Raw genomic sequence first — 23,198 nt, forward strand, 5'->3', positions numbered from 1 at the left:
TGACTACACGAAAGGGGGTGACCAGATTGCCCGAGGGACTATGTAGCATAGAAGGGCAGGTCGAGGATGGATTTTTTTTGGGTCATTAGCATCGCAAGTTGGAATCAGATGCACATTAGGAGTGCGCTATGGAACAATGAGCCAGTAACTGTTCACTGAGATGAAAAGTGGCGTAGGATTGTAGCACTGGACATTGGATAGAACTTTGACTTTGAAAGTGGATTCTGGACTTCCTGGCAAGGAGGTGAATCTTGGTACTACTGTTGAGGGTGGAGGTGTGAGCCTCTGGATTTCCTTATTGTGAATGCAGGCATCATATAATTTACTTGTTGGTTGGGAAAATGTGCATATGTGTATATGAATGTATTGTATCGAGCTAGATTTATAAATCTCCATAGACAATATGATTACTTATATGTGGTTATTATTGTAAATATTGCAACGAGCTATGTTATAAAACTCCATGGGTAATATGTTTTGTTTTCAATAGTCTTGTTGGTTATATGTGGCATTAAACACCAAGGACGGCATTCCCCCAAGGGGGAGGGTTCTGTAACAGCCCTGGTTAAAACTCTATGTAAAAATATATAAGACCACATTTGATGGGACACTTATTCCAAGCTATATGGTGGGCAAGACATCCTAGTGGGTGTTCACTTCAGTTTATTATGGCTTAAGAAATTGGCAAAGGCTTTGGAAAGGCATGAGGCATTTATTTTATGAAAATAATGGAAATTAGGAGAAAAGGAAGGTGAAAGGTCACAGGTTGCATGTGAGGAGGAAATTGAAGGAAAATAATGGAAAATGAAGAAAATAGAGGCCTCATTGATAAAAAGGCTTTTGAGGATTAGTTCATGGACTTTTGTCAGTTCAGTTTTGGAGCTCTCTCATTATTCTCCCTCTCTCTCTTACTCTTGGACACTTAGAGTTTTCTTGGAGCACTTCGTTATTGCAGCAAGAAATGCAAAGAAGACAAGAGGAATTAAAGATCAAGCAGGGAAAGGCAAGATCAAGAAGCTACAGGAGGATTATTTGTAGGTATCAATTTGCATGTGTTAATTACTTGCTAGAGTTAGCATGCATGGTATTGCATGTGGTTGTTTTCTTTCATGGCATGGGTTTTACCAAGTGTGACAATGTTTGCAACCTAGCATTTCCATTTCCTCATAGCCTTGATGAGATTGGTTCTCATACTTCAGTTGAGTTGTATTGTCGGATGGATTCGACGCTAAGTGGGGTGGATCTATGAAATGAAAAACATGTGGCCTAGTGGTCCCTGAACCGGACTGTGGATCATGGTAAAGCCACTGGCCTAGTAACCCTTGATCCAGACTATGGGTTTTGGTAAAGCCAGGATTGTGTGTCTCGGTGGGACTAGGAATCCTTGCCGATGAATGGCAAGATATATGGTAAAGCCAAGAGGTGGATTGCTCTTCGTTGGGCGTAGTAGTCCCAAGATGGGATGTACGATAAATCCTGGAGAGTGGGTCTTGGTGTAGGGCCTGGTGATCCCTAGATCAAACAGTGGATTACAACAAATCTTGAGAGACTAGGAGGCACTCAAATTCCTCACATTGTAAGCAGATAACTCTGGTAGCATCCATGCTTGTTTAGTTCTTTTCAGTTGGTTATGAGTCCCACATTCATGATTGGAATATGGCACAGGGGTGATTGGCTGAAGAGAGACTTGGCTCATCCAATCTATGGTCAGGTGGAACGTGGTAGTCCCATCTCCGATTGGTTTTTACATTCATTAATGAGAAATTCATGTTGAGGTTTGAAACTACATCTCTCCAACACATCTTCCTAGACTTTTTCCCCTCACCAGTACCTCATAAGCTATCAAAGATCATTGCATATTGATTCTAAAAGAGCATTTAAGTGGTTTTCTAACTATGTTTTTGTGTTTGCTATTTGAATTAGATTTTTCTCATTAGCTACGGAATGCGGCCACTTTCCGCAGTTGTTTTTGTTGATCTCTATATTACAGGTGTCATCAAGCAAAATGAGGCATGTGGGAAGTTCAGGAATGATCTAGACATGGATCGGGTCCTATTGGTTTAGCCGGATTCATAAAGGAAAGTCGTGGTCAAACGGTGGTCAAACAAAGGAGTCCTATGGCAACAGGTCTGTATTTTTCAACACGTCAAGGGTCCAAGGCCATTCCTAGATCTCTGGGTTCATTTTGACAGCTGTAGACTGCCTCCACGATGCAAATCCAACAACCATCTTTTGATAGATTGAATGATCTCGGCAACCATCATGCTAAACTCACGGATGCTATCTTTTTACATGTCCTTTGTTGAATGTGTTTCATAAGAAAACAGTTATGTAATTTCCCTTATAAATAACGCGTTTGCAAACACATAGAGCTAGTTAGTTTTTGATGTCGTTTTGTTGTTAATCATTGTATTGTGCCGTGAACTGGACCTACTATTGTAACGAGAGGAGTCTCCCTCTGTTTTGCAATACAATAAAACTATGTTTTTATATGACTATGTGAGTGTAATTCCAGACTGATAGCGTGTTGACCAAGGCCGTGCAAAGGGACCCTGCTGGCCGAGGTTTTGTTTTCTTTATTTCTATAAAGTTTTTACGTGTTTTTTCCTTATTTCCATTGCACATATTTCATAATTTGTTCACCTATGTATATTTCATAAGTTAGTTCTGATGTTAACGTTATATTCCTGTACATGATTTTTCAAGCATTGTATATTGTTGCTAACACTGATCAGTGTGTGTTTCAGGATAGGCTAGGCCCGGGTATTTTCATACAATTTTTACGATAACTAGTGACATGAGATTAGCCTCTCCGCTGACTTTGTTTTTCTTAGCTTTTCAATTTCAGTTATGCTTTGATATCAGTTTTATTCATTTGCTTTGTCAGTTAGTTTAGATATCAAATTCCTCATATCATTGACGTTAACTCTAGAGCCATAGCTTAGACTACTTGGCGAGCTATCGGACTATGAATGATGTGATTTGATTTTAGCTTTATTTTTCTGCAATTAGATATCAAATTCCTCATATCATTGACGTTATCTCCAGAGCCATAGCTTAGACTACTTGGCGAGCTATCGGACTATGAATGATGTGATTCGATTTTAGCTTTATTTATTAGATATCAATTCCTCATATTATTGACGTTATCTCCAGAGCCATAGCTTAACCCCAAAAAGACTACTTGGCGAGCTATCGGACTATAAATGAAGTGAATTGATTTTAATTTTATTAGTTTGCAGTTTTTGGTTTGTTTGAGTGCAGTAGCTTAACTCATTTTCTTTTTGTATTTAGATAAGCAGCAAAGATAGTGATTTCATGATCAATAGTTCATTATTTGTTTGATTTGAATAGCAGCACATTTCCATTCTTGTTCAAGTATCACTTTCATCACTAGTATGTTTTAAGACCTTCTAAAGTGTTAAATTCTAGAAATCATTATAGAGGACTTAATTGCCTTAAAATCTATACCCAACTTGCCTTCTAAAAGTATTCTTAAAAACTTAGGAATAGGATTATCATTTGCATTAGGAGACAAACTAAGATAAAACCCTCAAAAACAAGATAAAATTGATAAAAAGTAAGAAAGAGGTTGTCTTGCACATATAATGCGCCACACTTCATCAGTTTACGACTCCCGGATTGATAATTAATGTAGCAATTTAGGACATACTAAATTGACTAAACATTTTGGCGCCGTTGCTGGGGAAGTGTAACTAGGTAGCCAATCTCTTAAAAAAAAAAGGAAAAAATTGATAACTTCTTGAAGTATGCTCTCCTCTTGCACCTAGTGTGATCTGGAGGATCAGAAAAGAGAGTTACTAGTTTAATAATTTCTTGATTATGCTCTCTTGTTGCACCTAGTGTGATCTGGAAGATCAGAAAGAGAATTATTAGCCCAACATAAATAATAATAATAATAATATGACATGCATAGAGCAAGAGATTCTAGGGGAAGGTTTATAGCTAGGGCCAAAAGTTCGATTTTCACAACTCCAGCTACTTCAAGGCATAGACAAGATACACCTCCATCATCTCCGACTCATACTCCCAGCCTTAGGATTCCTGGAATTCAAGGGACAGCAGCCGAATTAGGAAACTCTCCCACACTATCTATTAAATCTGATCTACGAGAAGAACCTTTCTTCACTTCTCCAGGGGAACATATTGTAATCAAAGAAGTAGAATCACCTGAAGAAGAGGAGGGAGAAACTCTTCCTCGTTCACCATTAATAGAAGAACCAGAGGACTCTAAGGACTCTGAGGAAACTATCATGACAAAGGAAGTAGTAAATGGATTTGGAGGAGGGGGTCGAGGTGGAGGAAGATGAAACAATGGAGAAGGTAGAGGTAACAATGGGGGAAATAGGAATGGAGATAAATCGTTTGGATTCCCTATAGCCGATGAGGAAACTCATACAACAATGAAAAACATTTCACTATCTGTCCTCCCAAACTTTTATGGGTTGCGAAGTGAGGATCCTAAAACATTTCTATTTGAGTTTGAAGTCTTGTGCCGAACCTATGACTATATGGAAGACTCTCAAAAACTCAAACTGTTTCCTTCAACATTGGAAGGAGCTGCTTTGAAATGGTTCATGGGATTAGTAACTCAATATATTAGGACTTGGAATGATATGAAACAAACATTTTTGGATAGATACCTGGATTATTGTATGCCCACCAATCATAAGGATGAGGTATTCAAGATGATGCAAAGAGAAGATGAAAACTTGGAGGATTTACTTGAAAGATTTCAATACAACTTAAAGAAAGAAAAAATGAGTAATTTAGATGAGGAAACCTTGAAGGCCCTTCTATTAAAAGCCATTAGAGATGAATGGATAGATATTTTAAACATGATGGGGAAGGGAGATATTTCTCAACTTCCACTTCATGGCATAGCAGAACTATGTGTCCATCTCTCAAGAGGAAAATCTAAAACTGGAAAAGGGCCGAGAGATCCTTCTCTTATTAGAGCAAACAAATCTACAACTGGATCAGTAAATATGGCAGAGATTGGCAATATGCTTGATGAGTTCAAAACTGATATTCTAGGGAGCCTTAGTGAACAACTAGACACCCTTAAAATACAAAACAAGCAGAAAGCAGAAGCTGATGCCTTGGCCATCTTTTGTCCAAAATGTAGGAAGAAACATGCTCTAAGGGAATGTCCCTTAGATGCAAAAGTTGTAGAAACATGTATGATTTTCTCTGAAAACCATGAGACCAAGGATTGTCCTTCAATTCTTGGGCTCAAAGCTGTCTTTCAGGAAGATCCAAATTCAGTAGAATCCCTTTGTTTTGTTTCAAGAATACCATGGCAGGGGCAACAAAATCAGGGATTTAATAATCCTATGAACTTTTAGCTCCCGCCAAATTGGAATTCTTGGCAACAACCATGGCCCCAATCTCAAAATCCATACCAATCATGGGCATAAGGGATGCAAAATCCTTATGGGAGATTTTCTCAATTTTATCAATATCCTCCATCTTTTCCAAATCAACAAAATCCACCAATTCCAAATCAAAACCCACAACATTCATTACCATTCCCATAACAACAACCTTCTCAAAAAATCCAAATTCTCAACTCTTGCTTCCATTTCAACAAAAGACAAATCAACTACCAACCCAGCCATTGCCAAATCCCAACAACAAAAATCCTCAGAATGCTTACATGGTAGAAGGACAACAATATCCTACCTATATGATTGTTCCTCTTAATGATGTCCAACTCAGATCTGGTAGAGTTCTAGAAAAACCTTCTATAGATGTTCAAGAGAAAGGTACCTCTGAGGAGGATTCTCTTAAAGTCAATAAAGGTTTTGAAGAAGCATCTCTTCAAAACCCAACCATTCAAAAAGGAAAAGAAAAAGAGTCAACCCCCACAACTCCTATAGTTGAGCAACCTGCATCTGCATCTGCATCAAAGTTAAGCGCGCTTGAGCCAGAGGAGTTCTGGGATGGGTGACCTCCTGGGAAGTCCTGGTTACCGGGTGCAAGCCCCGGAAGTGATGATTGATGCTATGTGATTCGTTCTCCACATTTCACTAGTTTCAATCCCACTTCTTCACCCCTGTGAGCATCACCCGATGCAATGAGTGCTAAGTGAACTATTCAAAAATCATGAGAAATTAGTCAGTTACGACTACCTCTCATGGAAATGGTCATACGTTTGAATGACTTACTTAACGCAGTTGAATCCCAAAAATGATATCTAATATAATGCACTGTGTAAATCCCCCATACTTAAATTCAAAAAGAGTCAAGGGATCTCTACTTGAATGGTTCATGAGGCACAATACTTGCTAAGGTTTTGCAAATGGGGTAGCAAGCTAAGTGGGCTTGATTGTGGGGAAAAACTCCACAGTTAAGCGCGCTTGAGCCAGAGGAGTTCTGGGATGGGTGACCTCCTGGGAAGTCCTGGTTACCGGGTGCAAGCCCCGGAAGTGATGATTGATTCTATGTGATTCATTCTCCACATTTCACTAGTTTCAATCCCACTTCTTCACCCCTGTGAGCATCACCCGATGCAATGAGTGCTAAGTGAACTATTCAAAAATCATGAGAAATTAGTCAGTTACGACTACCTCTCATGGAAATGGTCATACGTTTGAATGACTTACTTAACGCAATTGAATCCCAAAAATGATATCTAATATAATGCACTGCGTAAATCCCCCATACTTAAATTCAAAAAGAGTCAAGGGATCTCTACTTGAATGGTTCATGAGGCACAATACTTGCTAATGTTTTGCAAATGGGGTAGCAAGCTAAGTGGGCTTGATTATGGGGAAAAACTCCACAGTTAAGCGCGCTTGAGCCAGAGGAGTTCTGGGATGGGTGACCTCCTGGGAAGTCCTGGTTACCGGGTGCAAGCCCCGGAAGTGATGATTGATGCTATGTGATTCGTTCTCCACATTTCACTAGTTTCAATCCCACTTCTTCACCCCTGTGAGCATCACCCGATGCAATGAGTGCTAAGTGAACTATTCAAAAATCATGAGAAATTAGTCAGTTACGACTACCTCTCATGGAAATGGTCATACGTTTGAATGACTTACTTAACGCAGTTGAATCCCAAAAATGATATCTAAGATTACAAATTGACAAAGGGGTGGAAAAACAAATCTTGTTGCCTGACTATGATTTTCTAGATGAATTGAAGAATGTTTGTATCAAGATTCCCTTGCTACAAGCCATTCGAGAGATTCATATTCTAGTGAAAACAATAAAGGAGTTGAGTCTTAAAAGACCAGGAAGGAAACCAAGGGACACAAGAAGAATCCACCTGGTAGGAAAAATTGCACATATCATGATGGGAAAAATTACCATGCAGAAGTATTTAGATCCAGGTAGTCCAATTGTCAAGACACATATAAATGGGATAGAAATTCCAAACACTTTGATTGACCTAGGGGCTGCTATCAACATTATGAGTAGAAAGACAATGGAACAACTTAAACTTCCTAATCTTCTTTTTACACCCACCTTACTGCAACTTGCAGATAGATCAATAATCAAACCAGACGGTGTACTAGAAGATATTTCAGTCTCCTTAGATTCTTAGGAATATCCAGTAGATTTCATGATTTTGACTCCCAAGAGTAATTTAGGAGGACATCCACTCATCTTAGGAAGACCTTGGCTAGCCACCGCTAATGCTTTCATTAGTTGTAGATCTGGAGATATGTACATTTCTGATGGTAGTTCAACAAAGAAATTCAATTTGTATCCTCCAGCAAAGGCAATTACAGAAGAAGGAGACAATGAATGGGTCGACGATGAAGATATTATACAACTTGTCTTCACTGTCTCTGAAATTAGTGAAGATAGTCAAATTTTGAACACATTAGAAAATTTTGAAACATCTTCAGAATATGACCACACACAATTTTAGTTAGATTTTGATATTGAATTTCTATCATCAAGACAAATGTCTCTTTACTCTATGGAAGAGATTGGTAGCTCTACCATTGAGATTTTTTCAGGAAAAACACTAAATATCAACAAAAATTTGGAAAAGTCACAACAGGAAGAGCTAACCAAAATCTTGCAAAAATATTCTACTGCATTTACATGGGAGTATACTGATATGAAAGGTATTGACCCTAAGACTTGAATCCATCATATCTATATCGAGGAAAATAGTAGACCAATCAGACAACCTCAAAGAAGGATGAATCCAAATCTTAGGGAGATAGTGAAAGAAGAGCTCCAAAAACTACTCAATGTAAATTTCATTTACCCAATTTCAGATAGCTGATGGATTTCTCCTTTGGTTATAGTACCCAAAAAGAATGGTAAATGGAGGATATGCATTGATTACAGGGAATTGAATAAAGCAACTTTGAAGGATCAATTTCCCTTGCCCTTTATCGATCAAGTATTAAATACATTAGCAGGCAAAAAGTATTTTTCATTTCTGGATGGTTTTAGTGGTTATAATCAAATTCAGGTAGCACTTGAAGATCAGGATAAGACCACATTTACATGTCCATGGGGAACTTTTGCTTACTGAGTGCTTCCTTTTGGATTATGAATGCACCCGCAACATTCCAAAGATTAGTACTAGGAATTTTTTCTGATCTAATCCATGATTGTGTAGAGGTTTATATGGATGATTTTACAGTTTATGGTGATTCGTTTGAAGAGGCATTAGAAAATTTGGAAAAATTGCTTATAAGATGTAAAGAAACAAACCTTTCACTAAGCCATGAAAAATGTTCTATGATGTTTACTGAAGGTATTGTTTTAGGACATCATATTTCAGGGGATGGGATTAAAGTTGATAGATCAAAATTTGAAGTCATCTCCAAGTTGCCTATTCCAAATTGTCAAAAAGATGTTAGAAGTTTTCTAGGATTTACTGGATATTATAGAAGATTTATAGAAAACTTCACTAAAATAGCATCTCCACTCTTCAAACTGCTTACAAAAGACTGTGAATTCAAATGGGGTCCTGATTTCCAATCAGCATTTGAAGCTTTGAAAATAAGAATATTTGAAGCGCCTATCTTGAGAGGACCAAATTGGAAACTCCCTTTCCATATTTCTACAGATGCTTCAGATACAGCTCTAGGGGCTGTATTGGGACAGAAATATTTAGTTCCTTATGCCATTTACTATACCAGTAAAAATTTAACTCCTACGGAGTTGAACTATACTGTGACAGAAAAAGTGTTCTTAGTTGTTGTTCATGCAATCAATAAGTTTAGACATTATATAACAGGCTATGAAACTTTTATTCATACTGATCATTTTGCAATTAGATATCTAATGAACAAACCTATTACTAATGGCAGAGTTACAAGGTGGTTTTTACTTTTACAGGAATTCAATATTATTGTGTTAGATAGACCAGGGAAACAAAACACAATGTTGATTTCTTGTCTAGGATTCAGAATACTAAAGAATATTCTCCTGTAGAGGACAAGTTTCCTGATGAATATTTATTTGCAGTAACTACCAAGACTTCTTGGTATGCAGATATAGCTAACTATTTGGTTACAGGGAAACTACCTCCACATTTATTTCCTGGTGAAAGAAGAAAGATTATTCAAAAAAGTTCAAAATATTCATGGATTTCTAACGAATTGTTTAAAACAAGGCCAGACTTTGTGATCAGAAGATGTGTTAGGGAAGATGAAATGCCTGATATTCTCAAAGCATGCCATGATGAACCATGCGGCGGACACTTTGCTGATAAAAGGACAGTCTATAAAATCCTCTCTTTAGGATATCACTGGCCATCCCTCTTCAAAGATGCAAAACAATATGTCAAAAGGTGTGACAACTGCCAAAGAGTAGGGAAACCTACCATTTCAAATGAAATGCCATTACAACCACAGGTACTCATCGAACCCTTTGAAAAACGGGCTTTAGATTTTATTGGACCTATTAACCCACCATCTAAACAAAGAAAATATATATTGGTGTGTACTGATTATGTCACTAAATGGGTAGAAGCCAAAGCATTATTTTCTGCTACTGAGCATGCAGTTGTTAGTTTTCTTTATGAGGATATTTTTACTCACTTTGGTGTTCCAAGAGAAATTGTGACAGATCAAGGAGGACAATTCACATCCAAACTGGTGGAGAAGCTGATGGAAGAGTACAAGGTCAAGCACAGAAAATATACTCCTTATCATCTGCAAGCAAATGGTCAAGTGGAGTCTACAAACAAAGTTCTTGAAGGCATCATTACCAAGATTGTTCATCTACACAGAAGAGATTGGGAAGAAAGACTTCCTGAAGCCTTATAGGCCTACAGAACTACATGGAGGAATACAACAGGACATTCTCCTTATGAGCTTGTTTATGGGAAAGAAGTCCTGCTCCCCATTGAGTTCCAAGTTAAAACTTTCAAGATGGCAGTTCAGTTGGGAATGGATCTATCATAAGCCCAAAAGCATAGAATGGAGTAGTTGAAGGAGCTAGATGAGATCAGACAAGAAGCAATCCTAAGAACTGATCTAGTTAAATATCAAAGAGCTAAGTGGCATGACAAATACATCAATGAGAAAAAGTTTCAAGAAGAAGATTGGGCATTGCTATTTGATTCCAAGTTTAAATATTTCAAAGGTAAATTTCAAACTCATTGTCTTGGGTCATATGAGATTGACAAAATCTTTAGCAACGGAGCGGTAAGAATCAAAACCATTGATGAACATCAAACTCCTCTTATTGTGAATGGCCACAGATTAAAGATCTATCATAAGCCACTCTCAAAGGAGGAATTTGTCAAAATCTTTCAAGATAATTCTGCAATAAGGTTGGTGAAGAAGAATCCTTCTTCTCCACCAGCCTAGTCTTTGTTCTTTTCTGTTTAAAATAAATAAATAAAAATAAAAATAAATGTATAAGCCTGAAAACCAATCACTGATTGGCAGTCTTATACAGAAAATACAGGGTGAAAATCAGAAACTTCTGACGCCCTATATTTTCCAAAAATAAAAAAAAAAATCTTTCCTCATTTTATTCATAGTTTCATGTCATTTCACTTCACTTCACTTCACTCCATTTCATTTCATTTCATCATCTCATTTCGCCAATAAAATTCCTTTCATGACCAATTTTCATATATCATTCACTCAGTCATCATTCATTTCCATCCATCTCCATTCAGTCATATGTTCACTGTGTTAGTTTCCGCAGCTGAATTCAATTTCCGCAGCTAGAAACTGATTTCGCAGCCAGTTGATTGATTCCGCAGCTAACACTATATTATTCAGCACTGACAGTCAGATGTTAGCCAAATAATGATGAGAACCAAGTGCAGGTATGACAAAGGAAAATATTTTGAAGATATAAAGCACCTAAAGCACCAACAGGAAGCAGCTAATCAAAGGTTAATGGACGAAAGTGGCAAAAATTCCAAGGTATGAGCAAGATTTATTTCAAATAGCATTTTAAAAAGGACATTTTATATAGTTATGAAACCACGACTCCATTATATGTAATGAGTAGCATTTATAGCCTCCATAACCGCTCCATGACCTTTACATAATTCCTCCATGAACCTTGCATTAATTTTTAACGGCCTCATGATCCACCCCGAATTTAACTCGTGTTTATTTGTACATTGGCATTCCACCTGCTGAACCGGGTAATTATGAGGACGTAATCTATTTGATCACGGCTCTGTCCCGCCACACATTCTGCAGCCATTTTGAGAACATGCTCACGCTTATTCCACAGTCGTCTATCTCAAAAGCTAAGCTCACTCTATTCCCATACTATCCCGATTGTTATTTCCGGCCTGTTTACACTCCCGTGAACTCATTCTCATTACCTGTTCTCTGCTCTTTCGTTTACGACTACTGGTTTTTCTCCACAAACCTTCGCCATTCCCCGCTAACACAGCCGTTTCACCTCCGTCAATCCATTATTCACTCAGACGTATTTTAAGGCAGGAGGTAGGAATGGGTCTTTTGCTAAGAGCAGAACCAGAAGGGCCCAAATTCATGGAGGGGTATCCCCAATTGAAAAGCATACTAAGGAAGGCACGGTGGCTACAGTTCATCCAGAAATTTAGAGGCTATAACAAAGAAGTTACGAAGACATTTGTGAGGTATTTTAATGGCGTGGAAGTTGAGGTTGGAGACCTTAAATTTTCAGTTACAGAGGCATCTATCGCTGCAGCAACGGAACTCCCACAGGAGGGGGAACGATGGTTCGAAAGAAAAAGCTTTGACGAGAGGGCTTGGAGGGTTATCCTACGCAATCCAGGTATGGATATAACCATTTTCAAATGTGGAATCCCTGTCTCTGCTTTAGAAGAAAAGTGGGCAGTCTATTATTGATAATCCAAAAGTTTATTACATGTGAAGGACAATTTGGGTCCATGTGTATGTACCACACCCTGTTGCTGATGAATTTTCTAGAAAATCAAACCATTAATTTGCCTTACTTTTTATTGAATAGCCTGAAAAAGATGTCCATAACTATCCAAAAGAATCTAGAGGACATAGAACCCCACCTTTACCATCACGACCTTGTGAAAATTTTGATTGAAAAATAGTTAAAGGAAAAAAAAGACACCAGGGAACAGTTTTTGGTTAGAAACTTCTTTCAAGATCCACCTGAAACACCCGAGAGCAGCTCAGGAAGGAAAAGTAGCAGAAAGAAAACAAGTGTGAGAATTCAGGACACTCCTACTAACATAGCTAAAGAAACTAATAAGGAAGAAAAGCTGCCAAAAAGTAGGAAGGAAAGAACTGAAGATAGGAAGCAAAGAAAATTAAAGAGGAAAAGAAACATTGAAGTTGGCTATCAAACCCGAGAACCTTCCTCAGAAGAGGACCACCAAATACTTTTTGAAAGACTAGCTTATCTTCAGGAACAATCAGCTGCAGTAAAGAGGAAAGGGAAAGAAAACAGAGTGTGGAGAAAGAAGACACTAGCTCACAAAATTTAAGGAGGAGCTCCAGACTTAAAGGAAACTGAGGAAAGTACAAACTAAAGGGCCCCACTTCATTGATTTAGGAGGGGAAACATCGGAAAAATCTCCAGCAATCCCTCCTGGCCGTGGACCACACCATACTCGTATTCCTCAACCAGATTTTGAGATTAGTCCTTCTCAGCCAGATCTTGAGATCAGTCCTTCTCAACCAGATTTTGGGGACAGCCCAAGGAAGACTACACCTAAGATAGATCCAACCCAGCAAGAAATGTATGATTATATTGAAATGTTGGAGAAAACTGCCACAGATCAAGGCACTTCATCTGCCCAGCCTAATACAGCCCAGGAAGCTCTAATCCAATCACTAAAACAGGAAGTTTTTGAGCTGGAGGTCCTAAATAGACACATCAAAAGAGAAAATGAAACATTGAGAGAACAGAGCAGGTTGGATAAGATTATTCACGACAACACCATGTTGCATCTTGGGTTGTGGCAGAAGAAAAATAGAAAATTGAAGAAAAAGAGCAGGAGGTTGAGCAGAGCTCTCATCAACCTCAAATTCAAGTGCCTAATGAGGAAGCCGAGGATGACAGTGGTCCCAAGAAAGAAGAAAAGAAGGTTGGATGTGTTGGCAGAGGTCTCAGAACACATGAACTGAAGGGAGAATGGTCAAAGTTTTGGTTGCATGGGGACATGCAACACCTTCACAGTGGGGGTATGTTGAGCTCTGAAACTACATCTCTCCTACACATCTTCCTAGACTTTTTCCCCTCACTAATACCTCATAAGCTATCAAAGATCATTGCATATTGATTCTAAAAGAGCATTTAAGTGGTTTTCTAACTATGTTTTTGTGTTTGCTATTTGAATTAGATTTTGCTCATTAGTTGCGGAATGCAGCCACTTTCCGCAGCTGATTCGACTTTCCGCAGCTATTTTTGTTGATCTCTATATTACAGGTGTCATCAAGAAAAACGAGGCACGTGGGTAGTTTAGGAATGATCTGGACATGGATCAGGTCCTATTGGTTTAAATGGATTCATAAAGGAAGGCCGTGGTCAAACGAAGGAGTCCTACGGCAACAGATCTCTATTTTTCAACACGTGAAGGGTCCGAGGTCATTCCTAGATCTCTGGGTTCATTTTGACAGCTGTACACTGCCTTCACGACGCAAATCCAACAACCATATTTTGATAGATTGAATGATCTCGGCAACCATCATGCTAAACTCACAGATGTTGCCTTTTTACGTGTCCTCTGTTGAAGGTGTTTCATGAAAACAGTTATGTAATTTCCCTTATAAATAACGCGTTTGCAAATGCGTAGAGCTAGTTAGTTTTTATGTCGTTTTGTTGTTAGTCATTTTACTGTGCTGTGAACTGGACCTGCTATTGTAACGAGAGGAGTCTCCCTCTGTTTTGCAATACAATAAAACTATGTTTTTATATGACTGTGTGAGCATAATTCCAGACTGATAGTGTGTTGACCAAGGTCGTGCAGAGGGCCCCTGCTGGCCGAGGTTTTGTTTTCTTTATTTCTGTAAAGTTTTTACATGTTGTTTCCTTATTTCCATTGCACATATTTCATAATTTGTTCACCTATGTTTTCATAAGTTAGTTATGATGTTAACGTTATATTCCTGTACATGATTTTTCAAGCATTATATATTGTTGCTAACACTGATCAGTGTGTGTTTCAGGATAGGCTATGTCCGGGTATTTTCATACAATTTTTACGATAACTAGTGACATGAGATTAGCCTCTCTGCTGACTTTGCTTTTCTTATCTTTTCAATTTCAGTTATGCTTTGATATCATTTTTATTCATTTGCTTTGTGAGTTAGTTTAGATATCAAATTCCTCATATCATTGATGTTATCTCCAGAGCCATAACTTAGACTACTTGGTGAGCTATCAGACTATGAATGATGTGATTTGATTTTAGCTTTATTTTTCTGCAATTAGATATCAAATTCCTCATATCTTTGACGTTATCTCCAGAGCCATAGCTTAGACTACTTGGCAAGCTATCGGACTATGAATGATGTGATTTTATTTTAGCTTTATTTATTAGATATCAATTCCTCATATTATTGACGTTATCTCCAGAGCCATATCTTAACCCCGAAAAGACTACTTGGCGAGCTATCGGACTATAAATGAAGTGAATTGATTTTACTTTTATTAGTTTGCAGTTTTTTATTTGTTTGAGTGCAGTAGCTTAACTCATTTTCTTTCTATATTTAGATAAGCAACAGAGATAGTGATTTCAATATCAATAGTTCATTATTTGTTTGATTTGAATAGCAACACATTTCCATTCTTGTTCAAGTATCACTTTCATCACTAGTATGTTTTAAGACCTTCTAAAGTGTTAAGTTCTGGAAATCATTATAGAGGACATAATTGCCTTAAAATCTATACCCAACTTGCCTTCTAAAAGTATTCTTAAAAACTTAGGAATAGGAATATCATTTGTATTAGGAGACAAACCAGGATAAAAACCCCAAAAACAAGATAAAAGTGATAAAAAGTAAGAAAGAGGCTATCTTGCACATATAGTGCGCCACACTTCATTAGTTTACGACTCCCGGATTGATAATTAATGTAGCAATTTAGGACATACTAAATTGACTAAAGAATTCATTCCCTTGGTTTTCAAGTGTAAATGTATTGGTTCGTATGTGGATTTTACGGCTGATATATATATGGTATTTATGTTGTTACTATGTTGGTTATATATATGTTTTATTACAACAACTATGTATGACTCTCACTATGTTTTTACTTGTACATGAATGGACAATGTATCTATGACCTAATAGGTGATAATACAACAATAGACATGAGGGAACAATGGTTCTTAGTGATTCTTAGATAAGTATGAGATCCCTATGCTTAATTCTGTTGTTTACACCTATAGATATGTTTGACAAAATGTTTGTCATGGCTAGTAGCGGTCTAGTTAAGGGCTTGTTTAACTAATTTCTTCTACTTCATTATTTCCTTGTTATTTTACTACTCTTAATATATCATTCCATTATGGGAAGTTACCTGAGCTCTGGGCCAGAAAAAGTGGCTCAAATCCTGGGGACGCTGGCACATAACTGGACACAATGGTCCCTGGACGCTGGCATGCAGGCCTGTGATAAAGTCCAGAGATCCCTGAATACTGGCATGACCATAACATGAGAGTGTTCAAAGGGCAAGTGATCAAAAGTTTCAGTGGAACCCAAGGGAAAGATGCCTGAAGTGTTGACATGGTTCTTAGGGGTCCTGTAACTGATGTGGAAGGTTTTTTTGTTGTGTTTCCGTCGATTCCATTTCCTTAAGGTCACCTAGGAGGTCAAATCCAACCATAGTAGCCTCTCGTCTCATGTTTACCCCGACTGGACAGTTACTTGGGTAGATGTGGGAGGAGGGTGTTACAAGTGGGTTGGTTGGTGAAGATGGGTGAATGATTAATTGTTTTAAGTTATTGAATAAGTGAAACTTATAATTATTTTTGAAGAATATATGTGGTCATAATCTAATTAAACCACCATAACACATGCTAAGGGTATATGAATTATGAAGTTTGGAAGTGGTTTACAAAACCATGACTCTTGCATCTGCAAGCCACTTTACAATATTAAGGTGGTTTTTGTCGGAATTAATTATATTTACTCTAAATAAGCATAAGGTCTTATCCACATAATCAAGAATGAATAAAAAAAAGGACACCTAATAAGATAATAAATAATAAATGAAGGCAGTTATTGCTAGTACAAAATGAGCCTCAAGATATTACATATATTTACTTCACCTTTGGCCGGTAAAGTTTCATTTAAGAGTTACATATTTAACATATACAAACATATATTATTAGTCCCTATCACAGGCATAACTGGGACTATTCTAATCAATATGGCGATGTTAGCATTAGTATACCTACTTGTTAGTCCTCCCCATCACGTATAAGAAAAGTTTTTAGGCGCAATGGTTTTGAGGTTTGTTTGTTGTGTTTCCGTCGATTCCATTTCCTTAAGGTCACCTAGGAGGTCGAATCCAACCATAGTAGCCTCTTGTCTCATGTTTACCCCGGTTGGACGGTTACTTGGGTAGACGTGGGAGGAGGGTGTTACAAGTGGGCTGGTTGGTGAAGATGGGTGAATGATTAATTGTTTTAAGTTATTGCATAAGTGAAACTTATAATTATTTTTGAAGAATATATGTGGTCATAATCTAATTAAACCACCATAACACATGCTAAGGGTATATGAATTATGAAGTTTGGAAGTGGTTTACAAAACCATGACTCTTGCATCTGGTAGTCACTTTACAATATTAAGGTGGTTTTTGTCGGAATTAATTATATTTACTATAAATAAGCATAAGGTCTTATCCACATAATCAAGAATGAATAAAAAAAGGACACCTAATAAGATAATAAAGAATAAATGAAGGCAGTTATTGCTAGTACAAAATGAGCCTCAAGATATTACATATATTTAATTCACCTTTGGTCGGTAAAGTTTCATTAAAGAGTTACATATTTAACATATACAAACATATATTATTAGTCCCTACCGCAGGCACAACTGGGACTATTCTAATCGAAATGGCGATGTTATTTTCTTCCACACCTTATACGAGTCTGCCTCATGTGGGCTCCTATAAGGAAATAATTCCTCTGTGATTTTTACATCCCTGAGTTGGGAACCTCCTTGCAATTATGTGTCATGTAACGTGCTAGATTTTAGTGAAGGTGAGGTATTTATTTCTTCGTACATGCATTTCTTTTATGACAAGGTTGTGAAAACATATACAATTTCCTCCAAACCCTAGTCAGTTTCAAACCCGTTGATCGACCGACCCAGTGGATGCTCATAATGGAGAAGAAATTCTAAGCATACCGTTTCTTGGTTGTATCCTTTGCAAATTTGCTGAGAATTTCCAATCCATTCGATTGTATGTGCTAGGAACCTTTGTAACTCATGCAATTCTCAAGTTAATTTGAGATATCGAAATGCACATGTTTCTCTACAACTATGTAAGTAAATAAATCGCTCATAAAAATGAAACCAATTCTATTTCTCTTACTTAAAATAATGATCACACTCTTCTTGAAAGAAACTTCACACTTAAAATAAAATCACGCTCACACTTGCTTGAAATAAGAGCACTCACACACTTGCTTTAAAATGAAATCACTCTTGCTTATAAATAAAATCACACTTGCTTAAATGAAAATCACACTTTCTTATAAGTAAAATCACACTTGCTTAAATGAAAATCACGCTTGCAATAAAATGGAATCTCTTGCTTATAAACAAAACTACACCTACAATAAAATCACACTATAAATGAATCTGATACAACAAAAGGAAATATTAGCTCCGCAAATGAAAATCCTATCTATATCACTACAATGTAAGGCTATTATACTATGTCCATGTGCACTAGAAATCTCTCTTCTCCTGAACAATGAAATGATTTGATAACCTACTCTTAAACCTATATATCTAGCAATCAAAACTTAAAACATTAAATGAACTAATAGAAATCTACATGAAACATAAAATGAATTTCTAACTATAAACAAAAGGAAAACCTTACTATCTCGGGGGGCCTCCTACAAGAAGCAGGCAATACTATAACTTTTTCACGAGATGATCAATCACACATTGAGATCGTACAACAAGAAAATGGAATGAAACATAGTTTGCATATCAAAATACAGTTTTTAAAAATAAAATTCAAGTCTATCTCAGCTATGTCGAGAGGCATATTTATAAAATTATTACGCAATAAATGTTTCAGAGCATTACGCTTATGCTAATTTACATTAGCTATAATTAACTATAAGATAACCTATCGTGATCTGCTCATGATTTGTTATCAACGTAGCAAATCATAAGGCAAAAAATATGTATCTCACTCGCTTGATTCGCCTTCTATGGTGGTTGACTTATCCTTTGACCGAGTTGCTAGAGTGCCTTCTTTATCGATCCAACTTCTGAAAATATGAACAAATAATTGTCCCAACTAATTTCCAACTACCCATATGCCCTGTTTCTTGGTTTAAGCTATCAAACCTTGGACTTAGCTGCAGAAACATACATCAGCTGCATCATCGATGTAATTTAGTAGCTTAGGTAGATATTAAGTTAAATAATAAAGACAAATGATATTTATGAAATAGAAGATGATTATGTACCTACTATGTTATCAACCTTGTAAACTGATACCCAAATTGTAGTTATTTCCTCATGCAAAATTTCAAAATTAGTGAGTCCTTCATGTTACTAAGCCTCCTCAGATACCCCAACACGGAAATCCAAGTTACTCCTCCTTGATTTCCTAGGAGTGACTGCCTTCCTCAGTTTTTTCATCAAAATTTTGTATTGCAGGACTATAATCTTCCTCCTAAGAAATTTGTTTTAAGCTATCAAATTCTTATTTTTCTTATACCAAAAACCAAGATGTAGCATGATGTTGTCATTCTGGGTTCTGTGGATTTCATTTTGTGCCTTTATTGCTTCATTCTCCTTCTTTAGATGTCTATTTAGGATTTCTAATTCATAAATTTATTGATTGAGGGTGTCTCCAGCTTGAATTTCTCCTGAAATATTAGAATGGACTGCTTCATTTTCTCCTTGGTTTGAGGATGATGAAATAACTTTACCTGTAGCTCTTCTTTCCAAACATTCTAAATAGTCATAAATTTCATGCTACATAGGATCAATCTCTGGAGTTCTTCTAACTCGACTGGCAACTAGTGATGGAATAGGTGATGATGAAACTCTATGTTCCATTTCTTCTTTATCTAAATCAACAAATTCTTGGGATTGTCGAGGTTGTTCATGCACTGCTTTATTGAGCCTTGCACTTCTCCTTATGGTCGATGATGCTTATATGGTGATTTAGTAGTAAGAGACTGCTTCTTAACTTTCCCCTACTCTGTTTTCTCTTGTTATGTTCTCTTTTTAGATGAACTTTCTTCCTTAGTGCTAGTTATCTTTCTTTTAAGATTTTTCTTTTTAAGATTCACTAACATTACTACAAGAGGAGTCTCATCCTCATAATGTTTTTCTTGTTGTGGAGGTGAGTTATCTTCTATGGGAAACTTCCTTCTACGTTTCTTTGTATTACCACTAGGCTCTTCTATTTCTGCTTCCTTGAAATGATTTCGAATTAAGAAACCTTCCCAATTATCGCCTATGTTTCTTAGATGTGCTTCAATCAAAATTTTCACTAGGCCATGATGGTATAGAGCGTTATCTATAGATTGTATTTTTCTTTGAACATTACCAGCTATCTTTCTTAAACTTCGAAGTAGGAAATATGATAGTTAATATCATTTCCATCTAGAAAGTTCATCATTAAAAGTGCATGATAAAAGAACATGTTACTGAATCTCCCTTCACAAGTTATAAAATTTTGAATGATTAGCAACAAATTCCTCCATTTACTCTTCAAAACTATGACTGGTATTCCATTTTTAAACATAGAGATGTCCATACCCGGATTCTTGAGAAAAACTCTCCATTCTTTTTCTTCAATTCTTCTATTCTTAAACTAGTTGTCTCCAATTCTTGGCAATCGTGTGGTTGTTGCTACGAAATACTCTGTTAACACCAGCTTCACATCCCCAATTTCTACTTCAACGCCGTCATATGCCTTAGAGAAAGATTTTGTTACCTCCTTCTCATGCCCGTCGAATTTCTCCACAAATTCTAGCCACCTTGCCTGCTGCAATAATTGTTTGACCAGTGGGTATCCCTCAAGAAATCTAATCCCATTCGACCCAATTTCTACTTCAACGTCGTCATATGCCCTAGAGAAAGATTTTGTTACCTCCTTCTCATGCCCGTCGAATTTCTCCACAAATTCTAGCCACCTTGCCTGCTGCAATAATTGTTTGACCAGTGGGTATCCCTCAAGAAATCTAATCCCATTCGACTTTGACCTTAAAATGACTCCCATGGTAGAGAAGTCTAGCCTGTAATTTCTCTTTTGACAAGGTTAAGTAGTGAGCGAAATTTGAGTATGGAATGAATTAGAAAACATATTTTAGGTGAGGGCGATATTTGCAATAAAACAGGGCTGAGTGAAATGGAAGTGTTTCGACATGAAGAGGAATGATGAATGGAGAGGAGAGGGAGATATTTGAATTATATCACAGTTAAACCCCGACTTGGTTGACAAGACACTGATATTTTTGTTAAAACCGAAGTCGTGTGAGAATAATTAAGGGTAATGATTATTCTGTTTGGCATTAGCAACAATAACTCATTATTTATTTCATAATTCAAATTTTCTACCTTTATTATATAACTTAATATTTACATACCTTTGATCCTTTGTCTTACTGATTTTGATTTGTCTTTTGTAGGTTGTTAGGTTTCTCAAGCTGTAATCTTCATTGAATTTTCTTTTTCCATAATCTTCATCTTCCCTGGTCACAATTTGCCAAGTCAATTGCAAAATTATATTAGAGATGCGGATTGTTGAAAATTCCATAGCTTCTTTATTTTTGAAAATAGAAAAGACGATTAAAAAGAAAACAAGACTAGAATAGGGAAAACAAAATCTAGGCTGCCAAGAACTCTTGGTTTTCAACCTGGATTTTCTGTATAAACATGCCAACAATGTTGGTTTTTCATATATATATATATATATATATATATATTACAATTTTATTTTATTTTATTTTTTTTGAAAAAGAAAAAGGAAGACTAAGTTGAAGAGGAAGAAGAATCTTCCTTGACCAACTTCAAATCAAAATTATCTTGTAGATTTCTTATAAATTCCTCCCTTGTTAATGGTGTATGATATATTCGTAATCTATGACCACTTTCAAGGAAGGTTACTTTTTCTTCATAATGGTTCTGATTTTGACTGCTCTATTATCAAAGATAGTTTCAATCTCATAAGGACCAAGCCAATGAGTTTGAAAAATTCCTTGAAAATATTTAAATTTTGAATCAAAAAGAAATGCCCAATCACCAAGCTGAAATTTCCTTTCTTTAATGAACTTATCATGCCACCTGGATCTTTGTTGTTGGACTATATTGGTCCTATGAATAACATTTTATCGTATCTTATCAAGTTCATTCAATTGCTCCATTCTTTGTCTTTGGGCTTCTAATACATAAAGACCCAATTTGGTTGTTGTTTTAAAAGTCTTTATTTGGAACTCAATAGGAAACAGGACTTGCTTTCCATAAACAAGTTCATGAGTGTGTCTTGTTGTATTTCTCCATGTGGTATGGTATGCCCATAAAGCTTCGGGAAGATTTTCTACCCAATCCCTTCTATGCAGATGCACAGTCTTGGTAAGAATTTCTTCAATTACTTTATTGGTAGATTCAACTTGTCCATTGGATTGTGGATGATATGGATTTGACTTCCTATGCTTGATTTTGTACTCCTCCATTATCTTATGTACCAACTTGGATATAAATTGAGTGTTTTGATCTATCACAATTTCCCTTGGGACAACAAAATGAGTGAAAATATCCCCAAAAAGAAATGAAACTACAACATTTTCAGTAGCAAAAGGAAGTGCTTTAGCTTCTACCCATTTTGTGACATAATCTATACAAACAAGAATATACCTTTTTTGTCTTGATGGTGTATTGATTGGACCAACAAAGGCTAAAGCCCATTTCTCAAAAGGTTCAATAAGTACTCGAGGTCATAGAGACATTTCATTTGAAGGAACAGGATTCCCCATTCTTTGAAAATTGTCACACCTCTTAACACATTCCTTGGCATCCTTAAAAAGAGAAGGCCAAAAATATCCTAAGAGAAAGACTTTATAAGGAGTTCTTTTATCAGTGAAGTATCGTCCACATGGTTCATCATGACAAACCTTTAATATTTCTGGTACTTCATCTTCTCTAACAGACCTTCAAATGATTAAGTCAGGTCCTGTCTTGTACAATTCTTCATTTATCCATGAGTAAGATGCATTAGTTTGAATAACCTTCCTTTTCTCTCGAGGAGACAAGTATGCTGGTAGTTTCCATGTAGCTAAATAATTAACAATATCTGCAAACCAAGGAGATTTAATAGATACTGCAAAAATATATTCATCGAGAAAATTATCTTCTACAGGAACATCATTATTATCATTTTGGATTATAGATAGAAAATCAACAACTGTGTTTTGTTTTCCTGGTCTATCCAAAACAGTAATATTGAATTCTTGTAATAACAATAACCATCTTCTAATTATGCCATTAGTAATTTATTTATTCATTAAATATCTAATTGCAGAATGATCTGTGTGAATGAAGGTTTCA

At 36.6% G+C, this 23,198-nt stretch overlaps 1 protein-coding gene across 1 annotated transcript in view; it reads right to left on the bottom strand.

The window, feature by feature from the left end:
- Positions 1-20,466: 20,466 nt before the first annotated feature.
- LOC149219701 (uncharacterized) overlaps positions 20,467-23,198 on the bottom strand; it is a 41,762-nt gene continuing 39,030 nt past the window's right edge. The window contains exon 3 of the mRNA XM_089386891.1: positions 20,467-20,796. Within this exon, the coding sequence (XP_089243017.1) occupies positions 20,467-20,796 (330 nt within the window). The remainder of the gene's footprint in view (positions 20,797-23,198) is intronic.

The sequence above is a fragment of the Pinus tabuliformis genome, chromosome Q (assembly GCF_031772625.1).
Source record: "Pinus tabuliformis cultivar Carrire ecotype Pingquan chromosome Q, CPIR1, whole genome shotgun sequence".
Lineage (NCBI taxonomy): Eukaryota > Viridiplantae > Streptophyta > Pinopsida > Pinales > Pinaceae > Pinus > Pinus tabuliformis.